Raw genomic sequence first — 24,111 nt, forward strand, 5'->3', positions numbered from 1 at the left:
CTATGTGTGTGTGTGTGTGCTGGTGGTGCTCTCTGTGTTTTTGCTTTGAGACCGTCGCGATGCAAAGAACCAGACAGAGATGAAGACACCTGCAGGGGGCGGAGCATTGTCACATGACCATGATGACATTATAACATCATGTCACAGGCTGCGCGAATGTGTGCAGTGTGCCTGTGCGCACGCTAAATTACAATGCATTCTGGTTGGAAATTTCTAACCAGAGGGCATTGTGATAGTATATTGCACATCTTTTTCCCTCAACACTGTTCTGCCATGACATAGCACCTCCTGTGTTTTGAATGGTTGGACGCTTAACTTGTTCGCTCGGCTGCCTCGCCGAGATGTTAATAACATTAGGCTTCAGGGATCGTTTTGTGGTCTGGGGCAACAAGCTTTGACTGTTTTGCCTCATCGGTTACTTTGTTGTTATTCACCAAACTATGTCGTCAAATGATGCAGTCCCATGGTAATAATACATTATGTCTTATGATGTTGTACATCACATCATATGATTCCATGCCATCATAACCAGTTGTTCATGGCAATGACACCACGCGCGCGCACACACACGCACACGCACACGCGCACACACACGCGCACACACGCACACACACACCTTGTAGGGAGTTGAGGATGCAGAAGAGGTACATGGCGGTGAGGGAGAGGGAGCTGAGCAGGCCGATGCCCCAGGTCACGCCCAGCATACAGGAGAGGGCCATGATGCTGCAGGCGTCCTTCCAGCCCTGACCAGAGGGGGCGCCAGTCATGATGCACACATACTGTATCAGATATCTTACATTACATTACATTACATTGCACTTAGCTGACACTTTCATTTTATTCAAAGCGACTTACAGTTATTATATTTCAGGGTATTGGTTACAGTCCCTGGAGCAATGTGGGGTTAGGTGCCTTGCTCAAGGGCACTTCAGCCATGGATGGAGATGTAGGGAGAGGTCAGGGGGGATTCGAACCTGGGTCATTCCATGTCAATTCACATGATTCCCTAGAATCGACCCTCTCCGATTTACCTGATATCTCACATACAGGTACCTTTTGATGTCAATTGAAAGAATACCCAGTATTAGCACTCTACGTCCAACGGTTGCGGAGATGAAGCCCTCCAAAGTTGGGGTGCCATGCCCACTTTTCAAGCCTGTGAATTGCATACAAAATTTACAAGCAGATTTTGACACCTCTGGTTTTAGTTTGAAGGAAAATACAGGCCTAAAAATCACCATGGCCCCTCAATATGACCCTGGCTACCAGATGATGTACTTACAAATGGCATGCCCCGATTATTTTTGGCTATATTAAGCCTTAAAAACTGAATTTGTGAAACTCGTGTTGAAGAGTCTTGCTATTTTGGGGTTCCAGATCTTTGAAACTATGTATGCTTTGGGAGTTATAATTGATTTCCATCATATTTGGGAACTGTATAGTGTATTCCAAAAAATGTAGGGCGCTCAGACTTTAAAAGATAAATTAGGAGGTACTCAAAAACAGTACCCTCTACTTCAGGCCTCAAATTAACCATGTGGGCACTTGACTGGAACTCCCTTTAACCCCATATACAGTAGCACTTTGAAAAACAACATTTTTCCAAGCTTGAATGTTTGATAAAGTTCTTCATATTAATCTTGGCCTTCAAAGTATATGTTTTTTCTATATCTTTTCACAGTGTCTGTTTTGCCTGCTGCCATCTGCTTGAATGTTTGATATAGTGCTACTGTATATGGGGTTAAAAGGGCGTTCCAGTCATCAAGTGCCCACATGGTTAATTTGAGGCCTGAAGTAGAGGGTACCGTAAGGTCATTTTGGCCAAAAGCCGTTTTTGAGTCCCTCCTATTCCATCATTAAAAGTCTGAGTGCTGTACTTTTTTGGAATACACTGTACAGTTCCCAAATATGATGGAAAATCAATTAGAATTCCCAAAGCATACATAGTTTCTAAGATCTGGAACCCCAAAATGGCAAGACTCTTCATCACGCTTTTCACAAATTCAGTTTTTAAGGCTTAATATAGCCAAAAATAATCAACGCATGCTATTTGTAAGTACATCATCTAGTAGACAGGGTCATATCGAGGGGCCATGGTGATTTTTAGGCCTGTATCTTCCTTCAAACTAAAACCAGAGGTGTCAAAATCTGCTTGTAAATTTTGTATGCAATTCACATGCTTGAAAGGTGGGCATGGCACCCCAACTTTGAAGGGCTTAATCTCCGCAACCGTTAGACGCAGGGTGCTAATACTTGGTATTCTTTCAATTGACATCAAAAGGTATCTGTATGTGAGATATCGGGTAAATCGGAGAGGGTCATGTGGGGAAGGCATGTGAACCCCTAGATTGAAAGACCAACTCTCTAACCACTAGGTCACGACACAGTATCGTGACTCTGAGTATCGCGATTTCTCAGTTCGATCCAAGATCGTTACAGCCCTAATGCATACTGTATTATATACTGTCCCCCATCCTCCTCCATGACTGAGGTACCCTGAGCATGGTACCGTCCCACCGCACTGCTCCCCATGGGGCGCCACTGAGGGCTGCCCCCTTGCACGGGTGAGGCATAAATGCAATTTCGTTGTGTGCAGTGTGCAGTGTTCACTTGTGTGCTGTGGAGTGCTGTGTCACAATGACAATGGGAGTTGGAGTTTCCCAATGGGCTTTCACTTTCACTTTGTATGATACCATGATGCAGCAGGCGTCCTTCAAGCCCTGACCAGAGGGGGCGCCAGTCATGATGCACACATACTGTATCAGATATCATATCGTCACTGTCCAGGAGAAACCTCACATCTCAACTATTTTTTATTTAATGTTCTTTCTTCAGTCATTATAAAATACAAATCAGTACTACTCGTCAGCCTTTAAGTGTATGTCAATGATACATTAGTTAATAACCAAGTTTAATGTAGAAATGATTGTTTATTTAGAAAATAATGATTTATAAATCAATAAATTAAAAAAAAAACATCAAAAGTGGAGATACAAAGTTTCTGCCTGACAGTGATATGAATGTAGGTATTATACACTTGTGTTGAATACTGTATTATACTGTACGATACCATGATACTGCAGGCGCCTTTCCGGTCCTGACCAGAGGAGGCGCCACTCGCACGCATGCGCCACAGCTGTCGCACCGTCACCAGTAGCACGGCACCGTTGCAGAGGTAGAGCAGCGCCACCGGCACACACACACTCACCCACTTCACAGCATCGTTATGCACATAGCACCTGTCAAACACACACACACACACACACACTATATATTATGTATTGTATATATGAACATTATATTATACAAAGTACTAGTACTGTAACATTGCCGATAAATATGACATTACAACATACTGTACAAAGTTATATAATGTATCAGTCTATTTACTGTATTTTACATTCTGTTTCACAGTCATAAAACAGTATATTATATATAAAGAAAACAGTGTTGGTTTGCCTAAAAAAATTGTCTTTATAAGGGCTAGCTTTACGTCTTGTGTATGGGCACGAGGAACGTTCAGAGCTGAATTCTCTGTTTTCTGCTTTAAGAAGTGCCAGAAAAAGCCAGAAATTCATCAGATGAATCACCAGATTTCCATGTGTAAGAATCTGATATTTCAGCATCTTTGATATGATAAACTCAATATTCCCCCTGGCCTACTGGCAGCCTGCTTTCTTGTGGCTAGTCACATGTGAACGTGTGTTACATGTCTTGAAATCTTCATGTCCATGTGGGCATAATACTTGACACCTTAATTTCCCCCTAGGTATCAATAAAGTTTCTCTACTCTACTCTACTCTCATGTGTGTGGACATACATTTCTAGTGTGCTGCTGTTGGAGGCAGTGGGGAGTCCATAAGCATCTCTGTCAATGATGTAGACCATGAATCCAAAAATATTCAACATATCCAGCTTTAAATACATTATGAACTTTTTTGTCATGCACATCGTTGCGTCTCAAACCCAATTGCTGACGTTGGACAACAAAAACAAGGACGTTTGGTTTGCTGTTCCAAAACTTAAGGAGGGGATTGTATGTGTGTAGACATGCGTACATTTCTAGTGTGGTGCTGTTGGAGGCAGTGGGGAGTCCATAAGCATCTCTGTCAATGACGTAGACCAGCAATACCACCACAGCAGGTACCCCTACAGTAGAGTGCCAGTGCACACGCACGCATGCACACACACATACACGCAGGCACGCACACAGACAGTAAATATTGAAGGCTCTGAACAGTAGTACAGGTGTATGTGTTTCTGCATGTGTGTGTATTTCTACATGCGTGCGTGTGTGTGTGTGCGTCAGTGCCTGCATGTGTTATCTATCTGATTTTGCATGTGTGTGCGTGTGTGTGTCTTACCCCATGCGAACAGAGCCAGCTTGAGCAGGTATCTCCTGATGTAGATATTGAACACTCGGACCAGCAGCATGTAGAGGTGGAAGCCCTCTACTGCCATCCAGGCCAATGTGGCCAAGAGGGAGTAGTGCAGCGCCAGCGCAACATACACACAGCCAGCAGGGGCTGCCAGAGACGCCACCCAGGAGCTGGGTAGGAAGTGGCCGTTCAGCAGGATCAGGGCAGCAGCCAAGTTCACGTGCACACGCCTGGAGACGTCAAACTTCTGCTTATGTCTGTAGGACGCACGCACGCACGCACGCACGCACACATGAAGAGCTCAGAGGCAAAACCCCCTAAGTGCCTTTTCAAAAACATTTCATTATTCATTTGTATGTAATAAAAACATATCAAAATTGCACATGTTTTATTTTATGCATGTAATTTAAATATTTATATGTATTATCAAGTACATGAATGTAAACCAAACCAACAACGGGGCTCCCTAAAAATATAGAAGTGCAGGTCTTCAGAAATGGAGTTAGGGGGTTTTGCATCTGAACTCTTCACATACTGAAACACACACTCAGCACACTCAATCACCTTAGAGGACGCATATGCACAGTGCACACGTGCATGCATGCACGGACGCATGCACGCACACAAGCAGAAACACACACACCACACTCGATCAAGATAGAGTTCCTGCCATATTCACATGTACACGCCTGGAGACGTCAAACTTCTGCATATGTCTGTAGGACGCATGCACACACGCACGCACGCATGCACACAGAAACACACACTCAGCACACTCAAGCTAGCCTGGTCCTGACAATCCCATAATACTACCATTTCATTTCGTATTCATGGTCTGGAGGTCGTTTGATCTGACGCGATTGCAGGAAGCGGGAAGGAAATTTTCTGAAAAATCAGGATAAATTGTTGAATTCAATTTATTTGTTTAGGGCAGTGGTTCTCAACCTTTTTTGAAGAAACGCCCCCTTGGCCTCTTCACAAGTCTGCCAACGCCTCCTTGACATCATAATAAGACTGACAACGCCCCCCTTAGTATTAAAAAATGAAATGGACTAATGCCCCCCAATGGCAACTAAGCACCGCCCTCTATCAGCTGTCTCCTTCTCAACGCCCCCCCAAGAGCTCTCCAACATCCCCTGGGGGGCTGTACCGCCCCCGTTGAGAAACGCTAGTTTAGAGGGATAGCCCCTTAAGATAGGATACCTCGTTTTCGAGGGGGTCCCCAACAACAAACATGTCTGACCGTATCTTTGGCGATGTAGGACCTTTTAACAGACATATCAGACATATCTGACAGAACATCCTAGGATAAAATTACAATGTAGGACCGTTTATCAGAACACCGGCCAAATTCTGCCGCTCAACATCGCTCCACAGAAAACAGGTACCAGACGTAGTGCGGAGCCAAGTCTCTTGGCGGAAGTACGTAGGATGGTGTGCGAGGCTACACTCAATCACCTTCGAGGGCACATGCACAGTGCACACATGCATGCATGCACGGACGCATGCACGCACACAAGCAGAAACACACACGACCACAAATGTGCACGAAACGATGAGCTCGCACCAATTTGATCTACTTGCACACCACGTGTGAGGTGTGGGGTGACAGGTGGGCAGGAGGAGCTGAAGTGGGCTGCAGTGCAAACTTTCCTAGGGGTGTACAAATAGCCTATACACACACGTGAGTGAACTGTTGGCCACAGTTCAGGGGTGCATCTCCCAGAGGTGATATGCAGACGAGCATCAACGGGGATAAGCAACTGCGGGAGTTGCAAGGTCCGTCTGCAGTTGCATTGATCTTGCGATAGTCTGAAGCCATGTGGCAGGTCACGTTGTCTGCTCAACATGACTGAAATTTGCTAAAGAAATCTAACCATCATGCAACATTTTCATCTAGAATGCATTGCTGCATGCATGCGCAAACAGACTTTGCGGATTCTTGAATAAGGCGAGAGAGAGAGAGAGAGAGAGAGAGAGAGAGAGAGAGAGAGAGAGAGAGAGAGAGAGAGAGAGAGAGAGAGAGAGAGAGAGAGAGAGAGAGAGCAGTTGCTCTGTATTTCAGGAAGCTGAATCAGTCAAACCTGTATTTGTTTCGTGCACCTGTCTGAGGAACTTCCACCTTTTAGGACACACACATGCACACACACACACAGCAGACAAACTGACTGCATCTGTGATTATAATTTCACCACAGAAGCGCTTTGCATGAAAAGGCAGTATTTTTTTTTAAAGTCACAACTAGCCTTTGAGGCATGGAAACCCTGCCTGAAATCTTCCCCCGAGTGTCTGGCCATAGAATGGGGAGAGGGCCAGACATGTATTATTTATTTGACAAAAGGGTTAAATTAACCCAGTAGCAGAATCACCCATGACTGGATTGCTCAATGAGCCCATTTTACTGGGATTAAAATACTAACCCAATCCAACGGGTAAAAATAACCCAGTATGTGTGCTGTTGAATAGTTACTCAGTGACTGGGAATAAGAATACCCAATTTGCGTTATTTTTAACCCAGTTATTTTTTGTATGTGCTGTATTATTTATTAGACGGATGGAAGCTTGTTGGCAGATCCACCATGTGGACACCAGATGTGAAACCAGCATTTCATCAAGCTTCCCATCAGATATGGATGTACAGTAGATGTTTTAAATTCCTTTGGGGTGAGATCGACCTCCTACGAGAACATGATGGTTGCCAGACTACATACCACTTACTTAGGAGCTGTTTCCACGTAGCAGGATATTTTTATATGTGGATATTTTTTTTCTTCTGGTTACATTGGTTTTGGCCTTCCGTTTCCACATAGCCGATATAAAATCCAGATATAAAAAAGCAGGCTTTAAAAATATCCTATTTAGGGGTCTGAAAGGGATGTTACAATGGAGTATTTATTTTCATCCACATGATGTGTTTACACCTAAACAGGAGAAAAAAAATATTCTGCTACGTGGAAAAAGTACCTTAGTTGTGATATAATCTGGCAATATACAGAAGGCAGGCTAATTTTGAGCCAGGATGCAGAGAGATGGGATGACTGTGAACAGGGGAATGAAGTCAGGGCTGAACTGGTCATCTGGTATATAGGGCAGCCGTCTTCCGTGGCTGTTTGTTTTAGGACCACACCACCATTTGGATGCGGTGGCCCCACTGGCATAACGCAAGTACTTCAGGCCCCCCTGCAAGCTACCAAGAATGGGCCCCCGAACGAAAAAAGAGGGCCTAATATCATGTGGAGGGGGGGCCCGTTTCTTCAAGTCAAGGGCCCCCCGCCTCGTATGGCTCCCCTGCCTCACGGGGACTGTGGGGGTATACTTCACGCCCCTGGCTGGCCCATTTCCCGGGCCATTTTTGGGGTCCCATAACAGCCCTGATACAAGGTGATCTGCAGCCCATCTGTTAGCCTGATTATCATCAACGTTCAAATCTCTTCGAGACTTGGTCTGACCAAGAGCATAATAATTTCCCAAACGGCATGGTTGACCAGCCTCCCTTGGTTTGCTTATGGATGTTTGCTTACCGACAAAGTGCGAGGAGTTCCCGTATTTTCAGGAAATCAGAAAGTGCATTGCTCTTGACCTGACTAGTTGCAACGCTGAAAGTGTTGCGTCACTAGGAGGGCACAGCTTGGCTACCCATCTGTAGGCCCTGACCCAGTATTTGGTAAGCAGGATTTCATACACCATCATAGCTTGTGTCAGGCAAGAGGCAACAAACTCCCAGGCAAATGTTTTGGTTATGAGGAACTGTAAATTAAGCATTCTGATGTATTCAAAGAGGGAAAACTATAAAGGGAAGACAACTTGTTCTAGTTCTTGTTATAATATTGTGGAACTTGTGGACCCTGAGCGAAAAAGGGAAATTTGTATTGTGTGGTGGAGTGCAGAGCTACTTTGTCACTGACGGCTTTGTCAAAGCCACACTCACAAGCTACCACACACTGATGAAGGCTTGAGAGCCGAAACGCGTTTGCTTGTGGACATGGCCACGCACTGATGAAGGCTTGAGAGCCGAAATGCATTTGCTTGTGGACATGGTGGTAATTTATAAAGGAATAATGAGACATACAGTAGCTTGTGAGTGCGGATTTTTCATCTTTAAAAGGGACACTGAGATTTTTAGTTGTTTGTTTCCAGAATTCATGCCTCCCATTCACTAATGTTACCTTTTTCATGAATACTTACCACCAGCATCAAATTCTAAGTATTCATTATGACTGGAAAAATTTCACTTTTCATACATGAAGAGGGGGATCTTCTCCATGGTCCGCCATTTTGAATTTCCAAAAATAGCCATTTTTAGCTGCAAAAATGACTGTACTTGGACCATACTAGAAAATATTTGTTTATTGCTTACAACATTTTCATGTAAAGATCAAATTTGGCAAAAGGCAGCCCAGTTTCAATGAGCAGCATAGTTGCAGTACCTTTTTTGACCATTTCCTGCACAGTGTCCCTTTAAGTTGATACCTTTTTATCGCGCACCCAAAGTCAATACGTTTTTTCCAAGAAGTTGAGCGTGTACTCTGACAAACTTGAAACTGCTTTGTCAAAGCACCATCACTGGTGGTAATACCACACCATTTCTGGAAATCAGCTCATTTTACACCTCCCTTAAATGATTGAGGTGGACCTTACACCTGTTCGTTCAGCCGGTCTCATATTCTGGTGATGTTACTTCTAGTTGCAAGCTGAATTGAACTGCACCCTCGTGGGCCCCCATTTTCTTTATTATTTTTTTTTTTTATATATATAAATAGGGGCCCACGAGGCGAGTCAGTTCTGCGCCACTAATTATGAAGGGCCTCTTTAAGCAAAAAGTGCCTGGGCTTTATTTCTCCCCAAGTCCAGCCCTGCTTATAGATCTAGAGCTACAGTAGGTCCAATATAGCTCCAGTCTGGAAACATAATATTTATATTAGCCTGATCAATCAGCCTAAATGAGAGATTGGATGTTTAATTTAGTCTGGCCCCGATGAACAATACATGCGAAGATTGTTCATGAGAACAACCCGTTGTCTTTCAAACTGTGCCTGTGCCTATTAGGCCAACACTCTGACCAATCAGCGCTATCTTTCTTGTTGTTGTGCTTTCCCAGTGTCACAAGCTTCGTCACCACTCCCTCAAAACCCCACCTGCTTTGATTCAAAACACATCTCTGCGTTGTGATTGGTTTGCCAGATTCAGGGAATAGTGGCAGAATTGAATCATTATGCAAGGCTAGACCTCTCGCAGGTAAAAAATGACCGCCAGCTAGTTTACCAGGCTAGATTTATATGCTAGCTTGGAGATAGAATACACTTTTTCAAACACCATCATTATTCAGAAAACCTAAGAAAACAAAAGATTGGTGCATTTTTCGATTTTCAAACATAACCTTTTAAAAGGTGCACTGTGTAAGACTTTTAGTTGTTTATTTCCAGAATTCATGCTGACCATTCACAAATTTACCTTTTTCATTCTAAGTATTCATTATGACTGAGAAAATTGCGTTTTTCATACATGAAAAGGGGGATCTTCTCCATGGTCCGCCATTTTGAATTTCAAGAAATAGCCATTTTTAGCAGTGAAAATTGCTGTACTTTGGTCATACTAGTAAATATTGGTTTATTATTGAGTAAATATTCATGAAAAGATCATATTTGACAATAACCAGCATAGTTTCAATGAGCAAGGTAGTTGCAATACCTACTCTGGCCACATCCTACAGTGCACCTTTAAGGTCTTTCAAGATCTGTCATCCTGTCATTGACCTTTTCTGTCTTTGTATTTTTAACTTCTCTTGGATTCAAATCAAACCAATTTAATGCGCTCTCTCGCTCACGCTCACGCTCACGCTCACGCTCTCTCGCTCACGCTCTCTCGCTCACGCTCTCTCGCGCTCTCTCTCTCTCTCTCTCTCTCTCATGCATACACAAACATTCTCTCTCTCTCTCTCTCTCTCATGCACACACTGTCTGTCTGTCTCTCTCTGTGGTCTCTCTCTGTGGTCTCTCTCTGTGGTCTCTCTCTCGCACACACACACGCACCTCTGTATGAGGAAGAGGAGGACGGTGCAGATGAGGAAGACAATGGAGATGCTGCAGCCAATTAGGGTGATGTAAGTCAGAGACTGCTCATGGTCCTTCACCACCTGGTTTTCACTTCCCCTCACCACCTACACACACACAAGCGCGCGCACACACACACGATGATGACAAAACGCATGCGTGCACGCGCACACAGACACAGACACACACGGTGATGACAGATGATGACAAAACGCATGTGCTGCTCATGCACACACACACACACAATGATGACAGATGACAAAATGCATGCACGCGCGCACACGCGCACACGCGCACACCAGTGTACCATGAGTATGGCGAAGTAGGTGAGATGGTCACAGGAGCAGATCACTTGTACGTCCCCCTCACTCCAATGCGTCACACACCCATCCATACTGAAATCTGCACAAGATAAAACAATTCAATTCAATTTCATTTCAGGTTGTTAGAGTTTTGTATCACAACGAACATGCTCCCAAAACACTTTACATGCAAAGTAGTAGGGATGTACCAAATCCTGATTTTAAGGTTCTGCCAAATACAACCCCCCGTCAACAAGGCCGAATCCACCCGAATTCGGTTACGGTGACAAATAGCTTAAAGGTTCTGCCGAATACCTTATCCACTGCTTAAGATTTGGCCAAATCCGAAACAGAATACCAAATCCTACTCCGATCCCCGAAACCGAACCCCAACAACAAGGGTGAATCCGGTCGAATCTGGAACTGAATCATGGATTCAGTACATCCCTACAAAGTAATAGACCAGCAAAACATAACTTTCACAACAATGATCAAGAAAATAGAGCAGGTGCACATAGATTAACACAGCACAAATTAAACAAGAACACAGGAAAAGACCTGATGAAATGCTGATCAATTTAAACAAACTGAACATATTAAAAACAATTAACCCTGTAAGACATTGCCCCTGTTAGTAGTAAAGTAGCTGTAAAGTATCTCTCACCAGAGTGGCAATGACCACATTGCCATAAGGCCTTGTGTAGTACTGTGGCAGTAAAAGTTTATTCAAATTAACTCTGAAAATGTTACACTGACCATAACGTAAAACGAACACTATTTTTGAGTGGGACCAAATGTTATCAGAGTTAATTTCAACTCTTTAAAAAGGTACACAGTGTGAGATTTTTAGTTGTTTATTTCCAGAAATCATGCTACCCATTCACCATTTTGAATTTCCAGAAATAGCCATTTTTAGCTGCAAAAATGACTGAACTTGGGCCATCCAAGGAAATATTAGTTTATTACTTAGTAAACTTTCATTTAAAGATCAAATTTGGCAATAGGCAGCCCAGTTTCAATGAGCAGCATAGTTGCAGTACCTTTTTTGACCATATCCTGCACAGTGTACCTTTATGAGTCATATTAACACTGATATTTTGTCCATATACTGGAGGGCTTTATATTTAACAGTAACAAAGGGAAGGCCTACCGCTGTTTGAGAAGTTGTAAAAGGCACAGAGTGGTTTCAGTGTGCCCTACAGGTAGGAGATGGTGATGACCAGGATGTTGTGGTAAAATAAACATGGAAAATGTATGACTACATGGACATACACGATAATATAGGCAAATATAGTATAATATAGGCTAATATAATATAATATAAATAATATAATACAATACAATATAATATAGGCTAATATAATATAATATACATAATATAATGCAATATAAAATAATATAGGCTAATATAATATAACATAATATAATATAACGATTAATAAAATAACATAATATAATATAATGATTAATGAAATAAAATATAATATAATTCAATAGAACAATAAGTATATTATTGTGTTATAAACATGGGAAATGAGCAACTACATGGACATGTATATACAGGTAAGAACATAACATAACACAATATAATATAATTATAATATAATATAATGTAACGCAATGTAATATAATATATGATGTAAGACTAGTACAGTAAGTATGATTGAGAAACTCACATTAATGCTCTGCAGAGGAACTGTGATGTTGATGGGCTCCTGTAATCCTTGAATGGTCTTATTGGAGACGCTGAGTCCATACACACGCCCATCTAGCACATTCCAGTTCTGCACACAAAACCAGCACAGAGTCCACACACACACAAACACACACACTCAGTCAGTCAGTCAGTCAGTCAGTCTAGCACATTCCAGTTCTGCACACAAAACCAGCACACAGAGTCCACACACGCACACGCACACATCCATCCACTCAGTCCAAGGATGCGCTACTTGCCAGCATCACTGCTAACTAGGCTAAACAACTTATTTCAGGTTGCAACGCAATGCAGGGATTAAAGCAAAAAAAAGTAATCTGACTGAACTTTTTTACCGGTTAGGCACCCGATCGAGTATCACTCCGTAACCCTACGAAAACCAATGTAGCCAGGCTCTGCCCTCATGACGAAACATACATGCAAGGAATGGTGCCAGAGCCAGCGGCATAGGCAGACGGGGCAGTCGCCTAGAGCAGAATAGGCCTATGTCTTGAGGGCGCCAGTAATACCAAAAAGTGCCACAAAATCAGAACTTCAACCAACATAAATCTTTACACTTCACATGAACAATGAATATTCATTATACACTCAGTAGACCTATATAGACTCAGTATGAGTGTACCTGTAGGTACTTGATCAGATGTGCTCAATCAGATGTAGGCCTACAATGCTATGTTTACAGATGCCAATTTCTAAATACAAAAAAAAGGAAAGAGGGCGGGCAGGCCTAGGCCGCTCACCAGATTGACTAGAACTGGCCGAGAATGGAGGGATAATGGATACTATATCAGACTGCAAAGATTGAACTGAAATTTGGGGCATGTTTTGGTTATTCCCTCTTATTTCTACCCATTGTTTATGAATTGTTCACAACATCATGCAGAATGGATTCACAATGAATGCTGCTTCAAAATAGTAGCTGATCTCACAGAATTATTGACTTGGAATTGCAATGTGTTGATACAGTGAGTGATCCCATTGTGGGTTTTTTTGTTGTAGTAGTAGGCTATATTTTGTCTTTCACATTAGAATGGGCAAACACTGTTCTGGTGAAAGCACTGGTGTGCATTGCTTGCAGTTGTATTTCTGACATTTAAAAAGCCCTGATCATAGCAATCAGAGGGAGAAAACTAGCTTTAATTATTTGTATGTTTTTCACCCTTCGGCCTTTTTCAGTATTCATCCTGTTACAAATAACTTGTTGACGTTTACAAACAGGGTGCGGTATGTCTACCTCTGTGTTCTACCGTTTTGAAAACTACTGGCTACTTTTTTGCTTCTCGATGTGCGGTGCCAAGCCAGGGCTCCAGAGTGCGACCAATTTGGTCGCATATGCGCCCATTTTTTTCAATGGTGCGCCTAAAAAATATTTTTAGGCGCACCGGTGCGACCAGCCATCAGTAGAACAAAATCAATTACCAAACAACCGTTTTAATGGACATAAAATTAATAGTCATTCTACAGAAGTGGCCCATCCTCACACAATAAAGCGTGTCGATGCGGTCATTCCTTCAACTCCGCTGAACTACCGGTAGCTTTCTCCCCCTTCCTCGTTCACAGGCAGCCCGACATTTCAGAATAGAATGTTCAACTTCGCTCAACTATCCGAGTTCACATGTGCCAGCGAGTTTTGCAATGGGCGAGAGAGTTAAAATCACGGTAAAAACAGCAAAATGACTTGAGGATATTTTAAACACGAGAGAGTCACAATCACGGGGAAAAACTAAATGGCTTGAGCGGATATTAAACATTGGCACACAAAAACGCAGACGGGTGCGCGGATAATTGCCCGTTTCAGTCGTGTGCAGAGCTGGCAAAACAACAGGTGACGCGGAACTTCTGTGAGTTTTTTGATAGCCACTAGGGCAGGCTACATACTGACTATCAGTCGGCAAGGCATCGTTCATGCACCTCGAGACAGCACGCGATAGAGGGAGGGAGGGAGAGAGAGAGAGAGCGAGAGAGAGTGAGCGAACAAGCGCACTAGTGCTGTCGTGTCTGTTCGTAGCGCTTGCTAAGATACCACAATCATTATGCAGAGGGAGAGCGCTCAAAAACTGGGAAATAGACGAAACCCAATTCACCTCAGATTCCACTGTAAACATAGGCTAGGCTATTTGTGTGTAATGATTTTAAAAATCATTACATTTTTTAGCAGGGTTTGTTAAAAAAAACTATCTATCCATCCATCCATCTTCATATTGTAACTCTGTGCTTGTGCCGTGTGCGTAGCCTTATTTCAGAAAAGGCTGGTATGTTGATCTTACTAGTCAAACACATACTGACTAAAAGGCTACTAATTTGGTCTTTTCTACCAGCCAAACTGCTTGTAGCCAAGATGTGTTAGTTAGGTAGCCAGTAGCCTACTTTCATGTCTTTTATAAGGAGCACATTTGGAAGACTAACCTATAGCATATGAAAGGCTCCAGGTCTTTTAAAATAATAGAATAATAATAATAATAATAATAATAATAATAATAGCAATAATAATAATGATAATGATTATTGTTGCTATTGTTATTATTTTTAATAATTATTTTTTAAAGCTGAGGTGCGTGTGTGTATGGGGTGGTGAAAACATTTCGGTGCACCTAAGTTTTGTGCTGGTGCACCTAAAAAAAATGTTTAGGCGCACCAGTGCAACCAGTGCAAAAAGTTAGTCTGGAGCCCTGCAAGCACACGCTTACCATTGATTTAAAAAACGTCCCCGATTCTTCCTATGCGCACGTGTTCTACAAGCTGACAGGACGCAGCAGACACGACAGTCACAGACATACGTCTATCGTTTACAAAAGTAACACACTTTCCCAAGCTTGTCGCGCAGCTTTCCACTCGAATCAAGGCAAATCACCCACCCATCAGTCCTGAGTGCGCAGTGCGCAAATAGGCTAACTGAACTCACGAAACGCATAGTACGAGAAGATGGGCACAGACGTTGAGCCACTCAAAAAAAAAGCGCGCACACAACTGTTGCTGCTGCACACTATTCCAGTTAGCAGAAATAGCGTCACACAGTAACCAGCCTGGAAAGTGAAACAAACGTCGAAACGGCATTTATCGACCATGAGTCCACCCATCAGAACACTGCTTCCCAGAACAAGACGTGGCATAAATTGGCTCTGCCAGGGATAGCCTATCCTTGACCCAAATGCAACCCATTTTTAACTTATTTCTTGAATATATATATCGGCAACAACAAAGTTAATCTGCTATGAGTACAGATGAGACTGTGAATTATCCGTTGTCAAAAAGACAACTAGCTCTACACGCAGCCAGTCAAACGCGCTAAACTTTGAGGATGAAACGCATGGTAGGCTATCCTAGTTAGCTGCCATAGTCGTCCCATTGGGGCTATGAATAATGCTAGTAAGAGTCACAATGCTTAAAAGGCAAACCCTTCATGAAAAGGACATCATACGCAGTCGAAGTAAACTATTCATTTTTTTCTAAATATCTGCCACGGCAGGTGCAATGATATGGAAACGTCACTGCACTTTATACATTGTATTACAATTATTTTCTTTTCTGCCATCAGCAACAATTTTGGCTATTTATTTTTTTTAATCTCTCGCGTTGCGCTGCCACAGAATTGTTGACCGCTCGTGTACTTTTTTTTGGAACACGGAAGAACAGGGGATGACCCAAAACTAGGCTACTGATGAGTGAATGTTGTATCACATACATCCGTAGGCCTACACCAAACACACCTCTCGTCCCCTTCTCATGACCAGGAGTGCTCTCGATTTGAGATCAGTTGGAAACTAAAAATTGTGAATTAATTGACATAAATTATACGGACGGAAATCCGTCCAAACGAAAATCCAGTTGACGGAATTCCGTCGTAGCGACGGAAAACTTTAATCCCTGCGCAATGTCTCATTTGCAAGTTGCTAATTGGTTAGCAGCGGCACTTTCAAGAAACGGGGTCCTCTTCTGCACAACACAACACGTGGAGTTATACATAAACACACATGCCCATCTATCACACAGTCCAGTTATGAACAAGCGCGCAGGCACGCAGGCACGCACGCACGCAGGCAGGCACGCGCACACGCACACGCAGCGCACACACGCGCACACACACACACACACACACACACACACACACACACACAGTAGGCCTGCCTCTGGCTGAGGGACTGAGTTGATGACACAGAAGACAATGCTGTTCTGTTCTCCATCCTCCAGGAGCTCCGTTGGCAGGTCCACATGCACCCTGCTGCTGTCGGCATCCTCAGCCTCAGCACCACCCTCAGCAGCCACACCAGCCTGCAAACCATTAAGACACTTAAAGGACAATTCCTGTCCATTTCTTTTTTTTTTAAAGAATTTGTGTGGTCTTTTTAACTTTATTCACGATAGTACAGTGTAGATGGTGGCAGGAAATGAGTTGGGAGAGGGAGACAGGGAAGGATGGACAAAGGACCCGTGCTGGGAATCGAACCCGGGTCGCCTGCATAGCAAACAAGTGCCCCACCATATGCGCCACGGTAGGGCCAATTCCTGTCCATTTCAATGTGCAGTTGTACTGCACACGCTACCCTTGACGTGTTCATATTCAATGACTCCATCTTTCTTTTTTTCAGATATTTCTTAGGGCTTTTGTGCCTTTATTTTGTGACAGGACAGTGAAACAGAGACAGGAAACGAGTGGGGAGAGAGGCAATCTAATGGATAGAAAGGTGGTCTTAATGATTAGAGGGTTGCAGGTTTGAATCAAACCCATACCCCTCCATCTATGGCTGAAGTGCCTTTTAGCCATGAACCTAACTCCCACATTGCTCCAGGGACTGTAACCAATACCCTGTAAATAATAAAAGGGGCAGCTAAAATGAAATGTACAAATGTACTGTAATGTAATGTACAGCTTAATGAAATGTACAAATGTACTGTAATGTACAGGATGTACTGTTCTTCACATGTACATGGAATACTCTGGATTTCTTCTAAACTGAATACTGACAATATTCCGGAATAGTCACTCACCGGAGTGTCGCTGGCATGAAGACGGGTACCTCTGAACTTCTTGTCCGGTTTGTAGAGATACACGAAGACGTTATCTTTTGAGAATGACTCAGAGCGGCCAATGGGCTTCTTTTCCACAAACTTCCTCAGTTTATCCCCATGCCTGTAGTAGACAGTAAGACAACACACGCACACGCACACACGTTGCTGCTGCTTCATGCATGTTACTTGAATGCCTGTTACTTGCCTGTTGCCTGTAGCTAGTACCAACAAGTTGTAAATACTGGACATTACAAATATCTTACTTCATATTTATTATTATTCCACAATGCTACCATCACTATCACCTAGGTGGTGCAGGATTGTTCAATACTTCAAAAAAAGAAATCTACCGTACACTTTCTTGATTTTATGCTCGTTTTATTAGAGTGAACAACGCGTTTCGCCTCAGGGCGTCACTGATGAATGATGCAAGGAAGTTATGGTAGTAAAAAGGAACAATACCGCAAGAGGAGAGTAGGATTTTGCATTCCTCAAATTATGTTTGATGCACTCAAGGTTGCGATTTTTTTTGTACTTTTTATTTGGCTACAGTTGCCTACACATTTCAGCCTTAAAACCCTTCTTCAGGGTATGCCCTGAAGCACTCCGATTATCTGCTTGTGTTTGTATTCCTCAAATTGGGTTTGATGCACCCTTCTCTATATCGACGATAACAATCTATTCTATAGCTTTATCAACCATCAGCTTCAGCAGAAGTGTTGTAATTGGTGGCGAGTTGGGGTTCTTTCTAATACCTTAACTACTCCTCCCTGAACTCCTTGTGACCTCGTGATGACGTCACTGACGATAGAAAGTGTGGCTCAATATCTCACAAAAGCACAATTCTAATGTCATTTTCTCATTTGCAATCAGGACGGTGAATGAAAAATAAACTTCCTCAAAAGTTGTTGTTGGCAGGACTGACAGCGGGGAAACTTAATTGCTTTCTTCCCGGAGGAGGGACAGCAGTGAAACGCGAGGCCACAAAGCAGAGGTTGAGGACGGGAGTCCGCATATTGGAAAGAACCTTTGGGCTTTGGTAGTTGAGCTGACAGGTTTGGCCAGGACCAGTACAAACTCATCTCAAAGGCAGCCCCACTCAATACGTAATGGGAACCCAATTTTACCCCCTCCAATCCCTCTCTCCTAGGCCCGGGACAACTGACCCCTTGAGCCCTGGCTTTAAATTTTGCTACAAACCTCATGAAGTCATCTAATGGCGGATCAGCTTTTGTGATGTTGACAATGTCTTCCACGCAATCTTCCATGCGTTCTCTTTTTATCTTCTCTTCGCTTTTATCTTCTCTTCCATCTTCTTCTTCACTGTTTTGTTGCCATGCTTGTCCATGTTCTTGCTCATTTTCGTTCTCCCATGCACAGTGAGAAGAGTCAGCATCTGGAAACAAAAACGATTGATGTAGAGAATTTACAGTTTGTGGAGTACTGATGCTGTGTCTTACTTCGTGCCCCCTTTTTATGTATATATGTAAATAGTATTCACATCCATGTTGTAATTATTGGAAGGGACTTCCTATTGGGTGTCCCATGATGCACTTGTTTATTTAAGAAGTTTATTTACTCTGATGAAGGCCTAGAGCCGAAACGTCAGCACCAAAGAAAAAAATTAAAAAGAGGTGAACTGTGAAGAAGCAGTGTTGCGCTCGCTCTTGTGTGAACTGAAGACAGATTGTGGAGCACGGCATGCTCTTATCCAGATTGTTTGTTGGCTTCTTGGCTTTGGGTGCTCTTTAGTCCAAGGTATAGTACTTCCAGGTTCAGAAATGAGAATGAATTCTCTGACTAAGGCACTCCAAATTAACATGTCTTTATTAATATGACAAGTCCTACATGGAAACATTAAAAACAAGGCCCACACGTAATGGCATGAGTACCTCAGACATGTTAACTTGGAGTACCTAAGACATGTTAATTTGGAGTGTAGTCAGAGAATTCCTTCTCATTTTTGACCCTGATGTATAGAACTGTTATATTACAATATTAGTCTTGGCCTTGGCCGTGGTAGTGTTACTTCAGTAGTGTTAGTGTGCGTGTTCCAAAATGCGACCTGACGACATCACTGACAACAGCATTATACTTCAATATCCCGCAAAAGCTCAACTGCAAAGTAATTTTCTCATTTTCAAACAGGATGGTAAATGAATAGTCCCCCAAAAACTGTTTTGGCTAGGCTGACAGCAGGGAAACTTAATTGTTTTCTCCACGGAGGCGGGGCATCAGCAAAACGTGAGGTCACAAGCCCAAGTGGAGGACGCAAGGTCGCATATTGGAATGCACCCAGTGTTACACCGGGGACCTGGGTTTAATTCCGGCATGAGGTTATTTCCCAATCCTCATCCATCTCTCTCACACACTCGCTTCCCGTCACCAGCTCACAATATCCTACCAAATAAAGGCATAAAAGCCATCAAAAAGGAATATTGTCCTCTGTGTCATGCTTTATATGTGTACATGCGTGTCTAAATACCATCCGAATTGTCAGACACTCAGTACTGTGAATTCAAAGTTATTTCATCAAGTTTTCTGTCCAGAGTGACGACATGAGTTATGACATAATTTGTGAGCACAAACATAAGGGGGCCACAGAAGCTTACCCCGGAGAGACTTGTTATTGCTGCCATGCCCCTTTCCATCATTGTCCTTCCCCTTTCCGTTGTCCTTCCCCTTTCCGTTGCCCTGCCCCTCTCCATCCATGCCCTGCCCGTCTCCATCCATACCCTCTACCTTTTCCTTTTTGTGTCCACTTCCTGGGTACCCTGTTCCATTCCCACCGTTGCCTCGCCCATTTCCATGGTTGCCTTGTCCAAGATAGACACACATTCACACACATTAAAGTGATACTGTCCCATTTTTGGAAATAAGCCTATTTTACTCCTCTCCTTGACTTAAATGACTGGGTTTTACCTCTCTTGTACCTTCAACCGTTCTATGAGTATGGCAGTGCAAATGTTACCTCCAAGCTAGCAGTTAAGATTGAGTCCTATGATACCAGTTAGCCGCCAGCTGGTCTCATAGGGCTCAATGTTAATTGCTAGCTTTGAGGTAAAATTTGCACTGCCATACTCAGAACGGCAGGAAGTACAGGAGAAAGGTAAACCCCAGTCATTTAACTCAAGGGGAGGTGTACGTGAAGGGGGGCAGCCGTGGCTCAGTGGTTAGAGCACTGGGTTGGCAACCCAAGGGTTCCCGGTTCAATGCCCAACCGGACCACGGCTGAAGTGCCCTTGGGAAAGGCACCTAACCCCAACCCCCACACAGCTCCCCGGGCGCCGCTCAGCAGGCAGCCCACTGCTACGGACTAGTGTGTGTACTTCAATGGGATTCACTAGTCCAAATGGGATAAATGCTAGGGGACCAAAATTGGCTCCAATCCAAATTGGCTCCAATTTGCAAAATAGGCTTATTTCCAAAAATGGGTCAGTATCACTTCATCTACAACAGCCACCATAACCACCAACATACACACACACACACTCAAGAAACCTACACAGATGATCAAGCAATACGTACACACAGAAGCACCTCCTCATACACAAAGTGACATGCTACATTACAGGACACAGACAGGCAAATAAAAAGCCAAATATTGTACACATAGTATGTTATACACTAAAATACAGTAGGTCATCTATATTAAAACACATACGGTATTTACAAACAAAATACGGTATTTACAAACAAACAAGTGCATTTTACGAACACACACACACACACACACACACACACACACACACACACACACACACACACACACACCTACTGCTTACCGTTCACCAGGACACACATTACGACGACAGCCATCATCATCCATCTTCCGTTTCTGCATGGACAGAAGAGAGTTGCACTTCCCAAAACAGGTAGCAGCATTATTACCAGTGTTGCCAGATGGAAAATGCTGAATTATCGTACCAAAACCGCAAATGATCTTTTTTGGGGGCTTTTTGGGAGGAAATTATCGTACAAGACCCAAATTGTTGTTTCAAGGCATCTAAATGAACTGAATGACAACTCTGAAATGATCATACATCATGTTTTTTGATAGTACAGAGGACAAAACTAACAAAATTATGGTACAAATACGATAATTATCGTACATCTGGCAACACTGATTATTACTGACATTGGCACAGTTATGGCACGAACGGATCAGAAGCAACTAGAGTGACACCGGCGACAGAAGTAATGGACTTTGAAGAGACAAAGGCGATTTGGGAGACAAGAGGGTGATTTGAGGGATTTGAGTGACAGTGAATATTTCAGTGAATATTATGCTAATTAGCTATGATGTGGTGCAGCAACAGCCGCCACAGCTAGGCTAAGTGGAATGTCGGAATATTTACATTCCGCTCTTAATGGGCGTACTCTGGCGGTTCCATAGCTCAGATCACTCTTGCTATGAACAAAGATTCTCTATTATAATTCATAATCCATTTAAACCGTCTCTGCTATGAACACATTCCAGTGATTCCTAGGCCTCCTTTGGTGTATTTGCGGGGTTAGATGCTGCCTACAGTACCGCCTAAGACACTACGTCAGGTCTGCTGACTTGCAGATTTGTGACTTGGTCCCACCTCCAGTGTATACATACTGTAATATACAGAAGTGATTCTCAAACTGTGGGACAGGGCCCACCAAAGTACTCCAAATGGGTCTTGAAATATTTTAAAAAAAAATATCGAACTCGTGTGTGTGTGTGTGTGTGTGTGTGTGTGTGTGTGTGTGTGCGTGTGTGCGTGTGTGCGTGTGTGCGTGTGTGCGTGTGTGCGTGTGTGCGTGTGTTGACTATTCATTTGATTTGTATTGTTTACTGGGTTAGAGGTGGGCCCTGACCATTTGCGAAAAACGTTCAAGTGGGCCGAAAGTTGGAAAAAGTTGGGGACCTCTGATATAAGCTTACAGTACATTATCTGTCAGCTCATCTACATTCTGTATTCGTGCTATTCAAATTGAGGAGGAAATGTACCGTATACAAATTAATGGTAAACAAATCCAGTGTATTCTGGAGAGTTTATGCACTGTGTAGTGGAGTGAAAGGGCAGGGCATGTTTAAATTTCCATGACAGGGCTGTCTAATGCCCACACACTAGCACTGACTAAAACTCATATTTGCATATACCGGCGTCACACATCTAGAAAAAGCAGAAGTTGCCAATCATGTATTTTGTGACAATAAACAGATAAAACAAACAAACAAAAAATAACAATAAAAATAAGTCCTACTCTGTTTATACCTAAGTAGTTTAAGTTAGTGCTTTATTGCCACACAGCATAGCTGGTGATTTTTCTTAATTCAAAGTAGTCAGGATTCTAATCGAGTCAACGTATAAATAGCCTGCAACTATATACACAAATAAGTTACAATGACGATGTGGTGAAGTGTTGAACACAAGGATGTACTGAACAAGTATGAGCAGGATCAAAGGAGGGTTTTGTGGTGCACCACAGGACACCCATACCATGAACATCAGGACCCAGGGTCGAATCCAGCCTGTGTCATTTCCCAGTGCCCTACCCCATCTGTCTCCCCAGTCCCCACCACTTTCCCCTCTAATTTTCACTGTCCTATCATGTCCAACAAGGCACGACACCCCCCACCCCCCCAAAAAAAAACATTTTTAAAAAGGAATGTAAAAAAAATAATAATTGAAAGGTTAATTACCGTAGTATTACTCTGCTATGACATAACAGGGCCTTTAGCAATGCACTATGACTCGGTCATTATCATTCTGGTAAGAACAAATACATAACGCCGTGTCTTAAGGGGTTAAATATTAAATAGAGGTCATGAAATGAGCTTTATTCATTTTAGGAAATTAAGCTTGGTAAGCAGCACTAACCTTTCCATCTGACAGCTGGAGTGTTTGGCTGAAAGGCAGGTGATGGGTGAGACCAGAGCTGCTTCCTCTGACACTGACTGGAGTGTGTAACCTAGGGAGTGCGTTTTAATTTGCGACCTTGCCTCCTCCACTTGCACTTGTCTCCTCGTCCTGCCTCCTGGCCCCTCCTCCGTGGAGAAAACGATAAAGTTTCCCAGCTGTCAGCCTAGCCACAACTTTTGAGGGACTGTTTTTCATTCACCATCCCAATTGCAAATGAGAAAAAGACTCTACAATTGAGCTTTTGCAAGATATTGAAATGTAATGCTGTTGTCAGTGATGTTATCATGACATATTACTTCCTGGTACGAGGAGAGAAGCAAGTGGTGGAGGCAAGTGGAGGAGGCAAGGTCGCATATTGCAGCGCACTCACTGACTGGAGTGTGTAACCTACTGTGTCAGTCACACGTCTGACATGACCTGGCTGGACTGGGACCAAAAACAGCCTGGGCATTTTTGGCCAAGACCAGCCCCTCACACGTTCCCCTAGGAGTGCGTTGCAATATGCAACCTTGCCTCCTCCACTTGCCTCCTCCACTTGCTTCTCTCCTCGTGCCAGGAAGTAATGTCATGATGACATCACTGACAACAGCATTATATTTCAATATCTTGCAAAAGCTCAATTGTAGAGCCTTTTTCTCATTTGCAATTGGGATGGTGAATGAAAAACAGTCCCTCAAAAGTTGTTGTTGCTAGGCTGACAGCTGGGAAACATATCGTTTTCTACCCGAGGAGGGGCCAGGAGGTGGGACGAGGAGACAAGCG

The 24,111-nt window shown here is 43.2% G+C and overlaps 1 protein-coding gene across 1 annotated transcript; it reads right to left on the reverse strand.

The window, feature by feature from the left end:
- Positions 1-23,400, reverse strand: LOC134464035 (adhesion G-protein coupled receptor G5-like). Its single transcript, XM_063217482.1, has 14 exons — positions 23,308-23,400; positions 21,238-21,290; positions 18,653-18,848; positions 17,432-17,573; positions 16,571-16,714; positions 12,408-12,515; positions 11,882-11,927; positions 10,737-10,831; positions 10,409-10,536; positions 4,365-4,636; positions 4,059-4,149; positions 3,071-3,239; positions 617-743; positions 1-89 (listed from the first exon to the last, which is right to left on the reverse strand). The coding sequence occupies exons 1-14, from the start codon at positions 23,313-23,315 to the stop codon at positions 1-3; spliced, it is 1,668 nt and encodes a 555-aa protein (XP_063073552.1). The 5' UTR covers positions 23,316-23,400.
- Positions 23,401-24,111: the final 711 nt, after the last annotated feature.

The sequence above is a fragment of the Engraulis encrasicolus genome, chromosome 15, assembly GCF_034702125.1.
Source record: "Engraulis encrasicolus isolate BLACKSEA-1 chromosome 15, IST_EnEncr_1.0, whole genome shotgun sequence".
In the NCBI taxonomy this organism is placed as follows: Eukaryota; Metazoa; Chordata; class Actinopteri; order Clupeiformes; family Engraulidae; genus Engraulis; species Engraulis encrasicolus.